This window comes from Dendrobates tinctorius, unplaced genomic scaffold (assembly GCF_039654945.1).
Source record: "Dendrobates tinctorius isolate UK_male_01 unplaced genomic scaffold, ASM3965494v1 ptg000008l, whole genome shotgun sequence".
In the NCBI taxonomy this organism is placed as follows: Eukaryota; Metazoa; Chordata; class Amphibia; order Anura; family Dendrobatidae; genus Dendrobates; species Dendrobates tinctorius.
This window is the reverse complement of record NW_027361676.1, coordinates 42,155,484-42,167,798: the sequence shown is the minus strand read 5'-3', so window position 1 is coordinate 42,167,798 and position 12,315 is coordinate 42,155,484. Positions and strand designations below refer to the sequence as shown.

The window sequence follows — 12,315 nt, the reverse complement described above, 5'->3', positions numbered from 1 at the left end:
GTGTGATGGGTATATGGGCATGGGACTATGGGATGAAGGATGTGTGATGGGTATATGGGCACTCGACTATGGGATGGCGAATATGTATGATGGGTATATGGGCATGGGACTATGGGATGGAGGATGGGTATATGGGCTTGGGACGGAGGATATGTATGATGGGTATATGGCACGGGCCTATGGGATGGAGGATAATTATAATTTGCTATAACTAACCACAGTTACTATACCCGGGCAGCGCCGGGCTCTTCAGCTAGTGTGTGTGTGTATATATATATATATATATATATATATATATATATATATATATATATATATATATATATATATATATAATATATATATATTATAAAATTCTCTCAGACCTAAAGTTTGGACACGCCTTCTCATTCAAAGAGTTTTCTTTATTTTCATGACTATGAAAATTGTAGATTCACTCTGAAGGCATCAAAACTATGAATTAACACATGTTATATAATTAACAAAAAAGTGTGAAACAAATGAAAATGTCTTATATTCTAGGTTCTTCAAAGTAGCCACCTTTTGCTTTGATTACTGCTTTGCACAGTCTTGGCATTCTCTTGATGAGCTTGAAGAGGTAGTCACTGGAAATGGTCTTCCAACGGTCTTGAAGGAGTTCCCAGAGATGCTTAGCACTTGTTGGCCCTTTTGCCTTCACTCTGCGGTCCAGCTCACCCCAAACCATCTCGATTGGGTTCAGGTCTGGTGACTGTGGAGGCCAGGTCATCTGTTGTAGCACCCCATCACTCTCCTTCTTGGTCGAATAGCCCTTGCACAGCCTGGAGGTGTGTTTGGGGTCTTTATCCTGTTGAAAAATAAATAATGGTCCAACTAAATGCAAACCGGATGGAATAGCATGCCACTGCTGTGGTAGCCATGCTGGTTCAGTATGCCTTCAATTTTGAATAAATCCCTAACAGTGTCACCAGCAAAGCACCATCACACCTCCTCCTCCATTCTTCACGGTGGGAGCCAGGCATGTAGAGTCCATCTGTTCACCTTTTCTGCGTCGCATAAAGACACAGTGGTTGGAACCAAAGATCTCAAATTTGGACTCATCAGACCAAAGCACAGATTTCCACTGGTCTAATGTCCATTCCTTGTGTTCTTTGGCCCAAACAAGTCTCTTCTGCTTGTTGCCTGTCCTTAGCAGTGGTTTACTAGCAGCTATTTTACCATGAAGGCCTGCTGCACAAAGTCTCCTCTTAACAGTTGTTGTAGAGATGTGTCTGCTGCTAGAACTCTGTGTGGCATTGACCTGGTCTCGTATCTGAGCTGCTGTTAACCTGCGATTTCTGAGGCTGGTGACTCGGATTAACTTATACTCCGCAGTAGAGGTGACTCTTGGTCTTCCTTTCCTGGGGCGGTCCTGTGAGCTAGTTTCTTTGTAGCGCTTGATGGTTTTTGCCACTGCACTTTGGGACACTTTCAAATTTTTCCCAATTTTTCAGACTGACTGACCTTCATTTCGGAAAGTAACGATGGCCACTCGTTTTTCTTTAATTGGCTTCTTTTTTTCTTGCCATAATACAAATTCTAACAGTCTATTCAGTAGGACTATCAGCTGTGTATCCACCAGACTTCTGCACAACACAACTGATGGTCCCAACCCCATTTATAAGGCAAGAAATCCCACTTATTAAACCTGACAGGGCACACCTGTGAAGTGAAAACCATTTCCGGTGCCTACCTCTTGATGCTCATCAAGAGAATGCCAAGAGTGTGCACTTGAAAAAGGCCACAATATGGCTGAAACGTTGTAATTTGTAATGGCAGAATAAAGAAATTTTGGAAGTATTTTTCACCTGGAAAGGATGCTGCTCTTTTTCTTCTATGGATAGTTTTGTTCGACTGGGTCCTTGAACTTGGAGCGGGCATCCTATTGTCCCTGCTGTGCTGTGCTGTCGGCTGTCTTTATGCTGTACCTCTTGAGTCTCATCAAGAGAATGCCAAGAGTGTGCAAAGCAGTAATCAAAGCAAAAGGTGGCTACTTTGAAGAACCTAGAATATAAGACACAGTATTTCCAGTTGTTTCACACTTTTGTTAATTATATAATTCCACATGTATAAATTCATAGTTTTGATGCCTTCAGAGTCTATCTATAATTTTCATAGTCATGGAAATAAAGAAAACTCCTTGAATGAGGTGTCGAAACATTTGGTCTGTACTGAATATATGACGGAGAGCAATTCCGAAATGCGCGTCGGGGCGCGTTTTATCTGCACTTTATTTCATTGCTGGCTCATCAGGTAAACTGGCCTTTTAATCGTGTAGTGTTTCACTGAATCACTGATGGTCATTCACTGTTTATTTGTTAGCACTATCATTTTTAAATTTTAATGCAAAGTTGCTCACAGTGATTTAAATATATATTTTTTTGCACAATTGCACTTTTCCACTGTGGTTTGTTTACTTTATGGCAATATATTTACCTGTCAGCAATGGAGCCAGTTTGCCATGGTTATTGGGAAAGCTTTAATATATAGCTTATTATTTATTATATGATACCATGTATAAAACTTGTGTGGCTTTTTATTTATTAAGTTTGCACTAATTGTTGTGCCATTTTTAATAAAGCTAATTTATTGTTTTTTATATTTTTCATTTTTTGTTTATAAATTTTTTTTTTTTTAATTTATTTTCTATTTATTCCTACACCCTGCCTGTTTCATCTTCCACCATACCTAGAGTGCATAGTGGTGAATATACTATATTTTTCTCTCCCAGCCATCACTGGCAGGGCTCCTCACTAGCAGACTACCGTATGCTGCCACCAGTTCCTCGTTTGAAATAAGCCCCGTCCGACAGCAGGCTTATATCTAATCAGAAACCAACCCGGGTAGCGTATAATGACCAACGGAGCTTGCGGACATGGGGACTCGTGTATCGAGATAAAAGGGCAGTCCAAGACTAATTTTATATTTAGTCGCTGAAAAGGCGCACTAGAGATATACAGGTATATATTTATAAGAACAATATACAGATATAAGTCAGTGTAGTACAAGGATAGGGTATAGATAGGTTGCAATTACCGTGCTATGTAGCATGTGACCACAGAGGCGCTGATGGATCACAGGTCCAAATCTTAGTTAAGTGGTTTTCCTGGATGCGTCAGCCAAGTCCAAAATGAGGGGCTGCTTTATATCTCCTAGGCTTCTCCCTCCCACACTCTGTGCCCACCCCTAGGCTTGTGCAGCCTCTCGCCTCCCATATCTGAAAGTATGATTTTTCTGTCCAGAACCGTGGAGGCTCCTAACTTTCCGCCCCAAGCTCTGAATGGACCGGCAGTGGGTGCCGCTGGATTTTATCTGTGCATAGAGACTAAATACGCCTACCGTATGTAATTCCTGGTAGCTATACTATAACGCAGAGTGCTACAGGTGGCTGCTGGACAAAGGCGTGTGGGGGAAGGAATGCTGGTTCCGATTATATGCTCTACTAGTCTGAGATATTGCAGTCTGTTGTTATAGGTCATTTCCCAGATTCAATACCTCAGCCTTGCTGTGACCTGTAGTGCATGAGTTAAGACAAAAGGAATCTAGTTTGGCGGTGCTTCCACTAGAACTCACACCCTTGTGCTAATTGCTATTCACCGAGCTTCAAAGAGCTTGTTCCTGGAGTTTTTAATTAAAGAAAAACATTGCATTGCTTTTTATGGCCTTGGGGATTGCATGCCAAGGGAGGGGGCTGAGTGGTCTGAAGCAAGTATTTTTGGGCCTTAACGTTATCTTGATGGGGAATTCCATCAGAAATCAAAATATAATTTTCCCATATCTCAGCCATCCCACGACCAGAAGTATGGAATAGATCATTGAGAGAAGTGGAGAAGCTAATCGACCCATTACTGCAATTACATACTTGGGGGTCATGGGCTGACAGCTCAAATTGGCGAGTAGAGCCAAATCCTAATTGTGTGCCTATTACACACAGTTACGATTCAGCACGCTACAGTGGTTGTCTACAATTTGCACTGGGCTGGTCAACCTCTTTATTACAAGGGTTAGATGTATTGAATCACTTTAATTTTATTGCTTAAAGGAAACCTAAAGAAGATTTGTAAAGCCATAGTAGAAGCCTCCGATGATGAGAAGCGAATGAAAGCTTTTGCTCCCATTCAGGAAATTATCACTTTTGTTCAGTTTGCAAATGATGAGTGTGATTACGGTATGGGATACGAGCTGGGAATTGACCTGTTTTGTTATGGATCACATGTAAGTAAGCAAACGCAACACTATTTGATACGAAGCTAAATACCTGAGGATCAATATGTGCCAAAAATCTGTTTAATATGCCTTTCACCACATTGTGTTTTGTTCCATAAGGAGACATTGCCTAATATGCAACAATGTTGGTACAATTTTCTAGCACAAAGTAAGCCAACTAATCAGTGGTGGTAACTAGAGATGAGAGAATATGTTCGGAAAATGATCGTCAAATCCGAATTTTTGCCATTCATGCCATTTTTATGTTTGACGAAGCATAAAACATATTCGCTCATCTGTACTCGCACTGACATCAGTGGCGTTCGGTGAAGAGGGCTGCCACTAGGAATTTCGGGGCCCCATACTGGCAAAATGTTTGTGGCCCCCTTTAGGCTCCAACCCCCAAAATAAGTCCACAGTCCTACCGCCCTTTCTTGGAAAAACTCCACTTCTCACCAATCACACAGTGACAGTTCCCATCACCAGATCACACATATAACCGGCAGCTTTTGTTTTGGCCAAAAGATTTATTTAAGCCGCCATCACAACACTAGACCCTTTTGGCCAAACTCTACGCTAACCTATTAAATATTTGTTAAAATATGCAATACAATTTTGGTATTTTTATTTTCAATTTTTAAAATGACCAATAATATCACATACAAGGAACAAATACTGCAACACAATGTCCAGACCACATATTACCACCACATGGTGACTGAATACTACAATACTGATCAGTAATAAAAAAAAAAAAAAAAAATCCCATCACCGTAAGTGCCATTATACACAGGAGATCTGTACTTGGTATGCAGTGTCTGTGTACAGGTAATACAGTGATCAATGACATTATACACAGGACCTCTGTATATAGTATACTATACATTGTATAGTGTCAGTGTATAGGAAACACACTAACTCACCAGTGATGTCTCTAGGTGAAGTCCCTTCATCCTTGCTTTTCATCTTTCATCCAGCACAGATCGCCGTCACTTCTTCCAGCCAGGGCTAGTCTCTGCAGGAAATAAGTTATCTAGTGCACTGCTTGCAGAACACATTAACCCCTTAGGGACAGAGCCATTTTACAGCTAAATGACCAGGGCAATTTTTACAATTCTGACCACTGTCACTTTGAGGTTATAACTGGAACGCTTTAACGGATCCCACTGATTCTGAGACTGTTTTTTTCGTGATCTATTTTACTTCATGTTAGTGGTAAAATTTCTTCTATATGACTTGCGTTTATGAAAAAAACGGAAATATGGCGCAGTCTTAAAATTTTGCAATTTTCAAACTTTCAATTATTATGCCCTTAAATCAGAGATTGCATACAAAATACTTAAATTACCTTTCCCACATGTCTGCTTTATATCAGCACAATTTTGGAACCAAATTTTTTTTGTGTTCGGAAGTTATAATGGTTAAAAGTTGACCAGCGATTTCTCTTTTTTTATTTTTTTTTTTTTTTTTTTTTTTTTTTTTTTTTAAGGACTACATCACTTTTAAAGTCACTTTGAGAGGTCAATATGATAGAAAATACCCAAAAGTGACACCATTCTAAAAACTGCACCCCTCAAGGTGCTCAAAACCACATTCAAGCAGTTTATTAACCCTTTACATGCTTCACAGGAACTGAAGCGATGTGGAAGGAAAAAATGAACATTAACTTTTTTTTTTTTTTTTTAAACAAACATTTTACTTCAGAACCATTTTTTTTTTATTTTCACAAGTGTAAAAAGAGAAACAAAATTTGGTGTGCAATTTCTCCTGAATACGCCAATACCCCATATGTGGGGGTAAACCACTGTTTGGGCGCACGGCAGGGCTTGCGACGGAGGAGCGCCGTTTAATTCTTTTCAATGCAGAATTGGCTGAAATTGAGATCGGATACCATGTTGTGCTTGGAGAGCCCCTGATGTGCCTAAACTGTGGAAACTAGACCCCTTAAGGAACTTTTCTAAATGTGTAGTGAGCACTTTGAACCTCCAAGTGCTTCATAGAAGTTTATAACGTAGAGCTGTGAAAATAAAAATCATTTTTTTTTTTTCTTCCTCAAAAATGATTTTTTAGCCCGCTATTTTTTATTTTCACAAGGCTAACAGGAGAAATTGGACCACAAAAGTTTGAGTACACCGATATCTCATATGTGGAGGGGAACCACTGTTTGGGCGCATGGGAGAGCTCTGAAGGGAAGGAGCGCCATTTTGGAATGCAGACTTTGATGGAATGTTCTGCAGGCGTCATGTTGCGTTTGCAGAGCCCCTGATGTGCCTAAACAGTAGAAACCCCCCACAAGTGACCCCATTTTGGAAACTAGATCCCACAAGGAGCTTATCTAGATGAGTAGTGAGCACTTTGAACCCCCAAGTGCTTCACAGAAGTTTATAACGCAGAGCCGTGAAAATAAAACATTTTTTTTTTTCCACTTTTTTTTTTTTTTTTAAGCACCCATTTTTTTATTTTCCCAAGGGTAATAGGAGAAATTAGACCACAAAAGTTGTTGTGCAATAAGTTCTGAGTATACTGATGCCCCATATGTTGGGGTAGACTACTGTTTGGGCACACGTCTGGGCTCGGAAAGGATCACCGGTGGGTGGATTTCCAGCGCGATGGCAGGAAATGCATGTTAAATGCCGCTGTCAGAGCTTTTGACAGCGGCATTTAACTGGTTAACAGCTGTGGGAGGATCGCAATTCCTCCCGTGGCTGTTAGCAGCACATGTCAGCTGTTCAAACAGCTGATATGTGCCGGGAAAGGTTGCGGGCTTATCGCCGGAGCCCGCACTAAACGGGGAGGCGTCCACTGACTGCGAGATCCATCATTGGTGGTTAAGGGGTTAATATTCTGTGATATTTACAAAATGGTCTAAAAATTCATTAATATAATAAGCACTAATGGGCTGTTGCTACTTCATTACTACAATCTGAGTGCTGGTTTCAAAGTCCTCGTTTTATTCTGGTTTTGTTTTTCAGTACTTTCACAAAGTTGCTGGCCAACTTTTGCCCCTTGCATACAAGCTTCTGAAACGGGATTTATTTGCAGAAATAATTGAATCTCACCTGGCAAACCGAAGTAAAGAGAATGTCAACCATCTAGCCACATGATTCAGATCACAGTTAATGTTGCATATTTGTTCTCATTATGCTATAAAGTAGTTTTGTAATAAAATTGTTATCTTGTGTCTGAAGTCTGTAAGTGTAATGATTCAGTGACCTTCTGACATGAGAAAGAAGTTTACTGCTGGGAGCTAACTACTTACAAGATGACCTTGACTGAAAATTTTGGAGTTTAACCCCTTTACCCCCAAGGATGGTTTGCATGTTAGTGGCCAATTTTTACAATTCTGACCACAGTCCCTTTATGAGGTGATCTCTGGAACACTTCCATGGATCCCGGTGATTCTGACACTGTTTTTCTCGTGACATATTGTACTTCATGTTAGTGGTAAAATTTCATTCATATAACTTGCGTTTATTTGTGGGAAAAAAAAAGGAAATTTGGTGAATTTTCATGCCCTTAAATCACAGAGATATGGCACACAAAATACTTAAGTAACATTTCCCACATGTCTGCTTTACATCAGCACAATTTGGGAACAAAATTATTTTTTTGGTTAGGAAGTTATAAGGGTTAAAAGTTGACCAGCGATTTCTCATTTTTACAACACCATTTTATTTTTAGGGACCACATCACATTTGAAGTCACTTAGAGGGGTCTATATGATAGAAAATACCCAAAAGTGACACCATTCTAAAAACTGCACCCCTCAAGGTGCTCAAAACCACATTCAAGAAGTTTATCAACCCTTCAGGTCCTTCACAGGACTTTTTTGAATGTTAAATGTTTTTTTTTTTTTTAACTTTTTCACACAAAATTACTTCAGGTCCATTTTTTTTTTTTAACAGGAGAAATTGGACTGCAAAAGTTATTGTGCAATTTGTCCTGAGTACGCTGATACCTGATAGTGGTTCCCCCTCCCCACCACCACCACATGTTTCGGCGCATGGCAGAGCTCAGAAGGGAAGGCGCGCTGTTTGACTTTTTCAACGCAAAATTGGCTGGAATTCAGATCGGACACCATGTCACGTTTGGAGAGACCCTGATGTGCCTAAACAGTGGAAACTCCCCACAAGTGACCCCATTTTGGAAACTAGACCCCCGCCCAAGGAATTTCTCTAGATATGTGGTGAGCACTTTGAACCCCCGAGGGCTTCACAGAAGTTTATAACGTACAGCCGTACAATTAAAAAAATCATATTTTTTTTCCTCAAAAATGATCTTTTCACCCCCCAATTTCTGTTTTCCCAAGGGAAACGGGACCCCAAAAGTTATTGTGCAATTTGTCCTGAGTACGCTGCTACCCCACATGTGGGGGTAAACCACTATTTGGGTGCATGGCAGAGGCTCGGAAGGGAAGCGGCTCCATTTGACTTTTTTTGGCTGGAATTAAGATCGGACGCTATGTTGCTTTTGGAGAGCCCCTGATGTGCCCAAACAGTGGAAACCCCCGAATTCTAACTCCAACTCTAACCCCAACACACCCCTAACCCTAATGAGAAAATGGGGAAAAAAAACTTTTTTTTTTTTTATTTTATTTTCCCTAACTAAGGAGTTGGTAACGGGGGTTTGATTTACTATTTATGGCGGTTTTTATATTTGGCAGTGTCACACGCTAAGACGCTTTTTATTGTAAAAAGTCTTTGCATCGCCACATTTTGAGAGCTATAATTTTTCCATATTTTGACCCACAGAGTCATGTGAAGTCTTATTTCTTGCGGGACGAGTTGACGTTTTTATTGGTACCTTTTTCAGGCACGTGACTTTTTTTCGCTTTTTTTTTTTCCGATTTCTGGGACGCAGAATAAACAAAAACCAGCATTTCACGAATTTCTTTTTGGCGGGGGTGCATTTACACCGTTCCGCGTGTGGTAAAATTGATAAAGCAGTTTTAGGCTGAGTTCACACGTGGCGTTTTTTTCGCGGCGGTTTTAACCTCGCAATTTTGCCACGAAAAATAAGCATCCCATGCATTCCTATGGGATTCCGCAATGCTGTGCTAACGCTGCGGTTTTTACCGCGGTGGAATTGCTTCGCGGTAAAAAACGCAGCATGCTCATTAATTTTGCGGAATCGCGGCGATCCCGCACCCATAGGAATGCATTGTTCTGCTTACTTTCTGAATGTGGCTGTGCCCACCATGCAAAAAGTAAGCAGAACATTTGCGGATGGTACCCACGATCCGGAGGAGAGGAGACTGTCCTCCGGGCTCTGGGTACCATATCCCTGTAAAAAGTGATAATCAGCTGACACGGCTTGATCAGCGCCGCTGATCGCTATGACGTACTATCCCGTCCATGGGAATTAAATCCCAGGTCACATGGACAGGATAGTATGTCCAATGGCAGAAAGGGGTTAAAAATGTTTAATTTTTGTTGGTAAATTAAAAATGACTAGCATTTATGATAACTTGCAGTCTGACCATTGGTATTGTGTTCACTGGGATGGCAGACTGTTTTCTACAGGCTACACCCAGATTGTATCTGATATATACAGATGACATGCCATAAACAAGTTAGTCCTAATAAAACCAGTGACCCAGTGTATTGGAAGCTGGAAAGGGTAAGGATCAGAGTAATTATGACACAGGCCAGTGAGGCTAAATAAACGGGTCACAGCATCTCCAAAGCAGCAGGTCTTCAGTATACCAAAAGTGGTTTAAGGAGCAACAACCGTGTTGGCAGGGTCTTTGGTGCCCAAGGCTTATTAATATGCTGTAGCTGGTGAGGATCCCAACTGGTAAATAACTGCTAAGGCCTCTTTCACACTTCAGTTTTTTTGCATCAGTTCAAATCCGCCAAAAAGTCAGACAAGCGGATCCGTTGTCAACTGATGTGAACGGATGGCACAGGATCCGTTTTCAGACGGATCCTGAAAATGAGGAAATATAAAGGAACTGCTGGCCGGGAAGGAGAGAGAGAATTTTTTCCGGCACCCAGAAAGAATTTCGGGTTAAATAAGTGTCTGGAGGATCCACCACAGAAAAAAACGTTGCAAGCTCCGTTTTCAAATCTTTGAGGATGGTGACGGACAGCAACTTTTGGCGGATCCTCAAAAAAAACGGATGCAACGGAAAGCAATCAGTTACAATCTGCCATTAATGCAAGTCAATGGGGAAAAAAAAACGGATCCTCAAAAGAAAATTGAGGATCTGTTTTTTTCAAAACCTGGGGGATTGTGACTGATTTGTAAAAAACTGAAGTGTGAAAGAGGCCTAATGTCTTAGTACCAAAGAAATGGCTTGATGGGTTAGAAGTGTCCTGGCAGCACATTAGCCTAGTGATGAACCCCCCCACCCCTTTAAAACCGAGCCATATAGTTTCTTGTACTTTCTTGCTATATATATGCTGGATGCGAGGTTTGCATGACCAGGTTGCTGCTGCCGTTACTTGATCTCATTTATCAGCACAGACTGGTACTACAGTGGCATATAAAAGTTTGGGCACCCCTTGTCAAAATTACTGTTAAGTAAGTTGAAGATGAAATGATCTCTAAAAGGCCTAAAGTTAAAGATGACACATTTCCTTTTGTATTTTAGGCAAAAATATATATTTTCATTTTTTACATTTTAATAATTACAAAAAGGAAAATGGGCCAGTGCAAAAGTTTGGGCACTCTGCATTGTTTGTACCTCGTAGCACCCCCCTTTTGACAGTATCTGTTTGCCGGTTTGTTAGGCAATCCCTGCATGTGTTGCGGCTGTCGAACAGCTGTGAGACATGCAGGCGTGGGGACTCGAGCATACCGAAAATACTCTTATTAGGACACGAGCGTACTCGAATAACACCTTATCTGAGCATGCTCACTCATCACTAGTTGTGGTACACTTTTCTACTTTTTGGACATCTGCACAAATATGGCCTACATGGAAGTCATCAGAAGAAATCCTCTCATGCAGCCTTACCATAAGGCTACAATTGTGGCCAAAAGTATTGACACCCCTGCAATTCTGTCAGATACTCAGTTTCTTCCTGAAAATGATTGCAAACACAAATTCTTTGGTATTATTATCTTCATTTAATTTGTCTTAAATGAAAAAACACAAAGAATTGCCTTAAAGCCAAATTGGATATAATTCCACATCAAACAAAAAAAGAGGGTGGACAAAAGTATTGGCATTGTTCGAAAAATCATGTGATGCTTCTCTAATTTGTGTAATTAACAGCATCTGTAACTAACAGGTGTTGGCAATAACTAAATCACACTTGCAGCCAGTTGACATGGATTAAAGTTGACTCAGCCTGTGTCCTTGTGTATACCACATTGAGCATGGAGAAAAGAAAGACCAAAGAACTGTCTGAGGACTTGAGAAACAAAATTGTGAGGAAGCATGAGCAATCTCAAGGCTACAAGTCCATCTCCAAAGACCTGAATGTTCCTGTGTCTACCGTGCGCAGTGTCATCAAGAAGTTTAAAGCCCATGGCACTGTGGCTAACCTCCCTAGATGTGGACGGAAAAGAAAAATTGACAAGAGATTTCAACGCAAGATTATGCGGATGTTGGATAAAGAACCTCGACTAACATCCAAACAAGTTCAAGCTGCCCTGCAGTCTGAGGGTACAACAGTGTCAACCCGTACTAGCCGTCGGCATCTGAATGAAAAGGGACTGTATGGTAGGAGACCCAGAAAGACCCCACTTTTTACCCTGAGACATAAAAAAAGCCAGGCTGGAATTTGCCAAAACTTACCTGAAAAAGCCTAAAATGTTTTGGAAGAATGTTCTCTGGTCAGATGAGACAAAAGTAGAGCTTTTTGGGCCAAGGCATCAACATAGAGTTTGCAGGAGAAAAAAGAGGCATTCACAGAAAAGAACACGGTCCCTACAGTCAAACATGGCGGAGGTTCCCTGATGTTCTGAGGTTGCTTTGTTGCCTCTGGCACTGGACTGCTTGACCATGTGCATGGCATTGTGAAGTTTGAAGACTACCAACAAATTTTGCAGCATAATGTAGGGCCCAGTGTGAGAAAGCTGGGTCTCCCTCAGAGGTCATGGGTCTTCCAGCAGGACAATGACCCAAAACACACTTCAAAA

The 12,315-nt window shown here is 40.9% G+C and overlaps 1 protein-coding gene across 1 annotated transcript in view; it reads left to right on the top strand.

Moving 5' to 3' along the window:
- HPF1 (histone PARylation factor 1) overlaps positions 1-7,405 on the top strand; it is a 44,010-nt gene extending 36,605 nt beyond the window's left edge. Inside the window, exons 7-8 of the mRNA XM_073577291.1 lie at positions 4,061-4,233; positions 7,197-7,405. Coding sequence (XP_073433392.1) covers positions 4,061-4,233; positions 7,197-7,328 — 305 coding nt within the window. The 3' untranslated portion in view covers positions 7,329-7,405. The remainder of the gene's footprint in view (positions 1-4,060; positions 4,234-7,196) is intronic.
- The last annotated feature ends 4,910 nt before the right edge of the window (positions 7,406-12,315 follow it).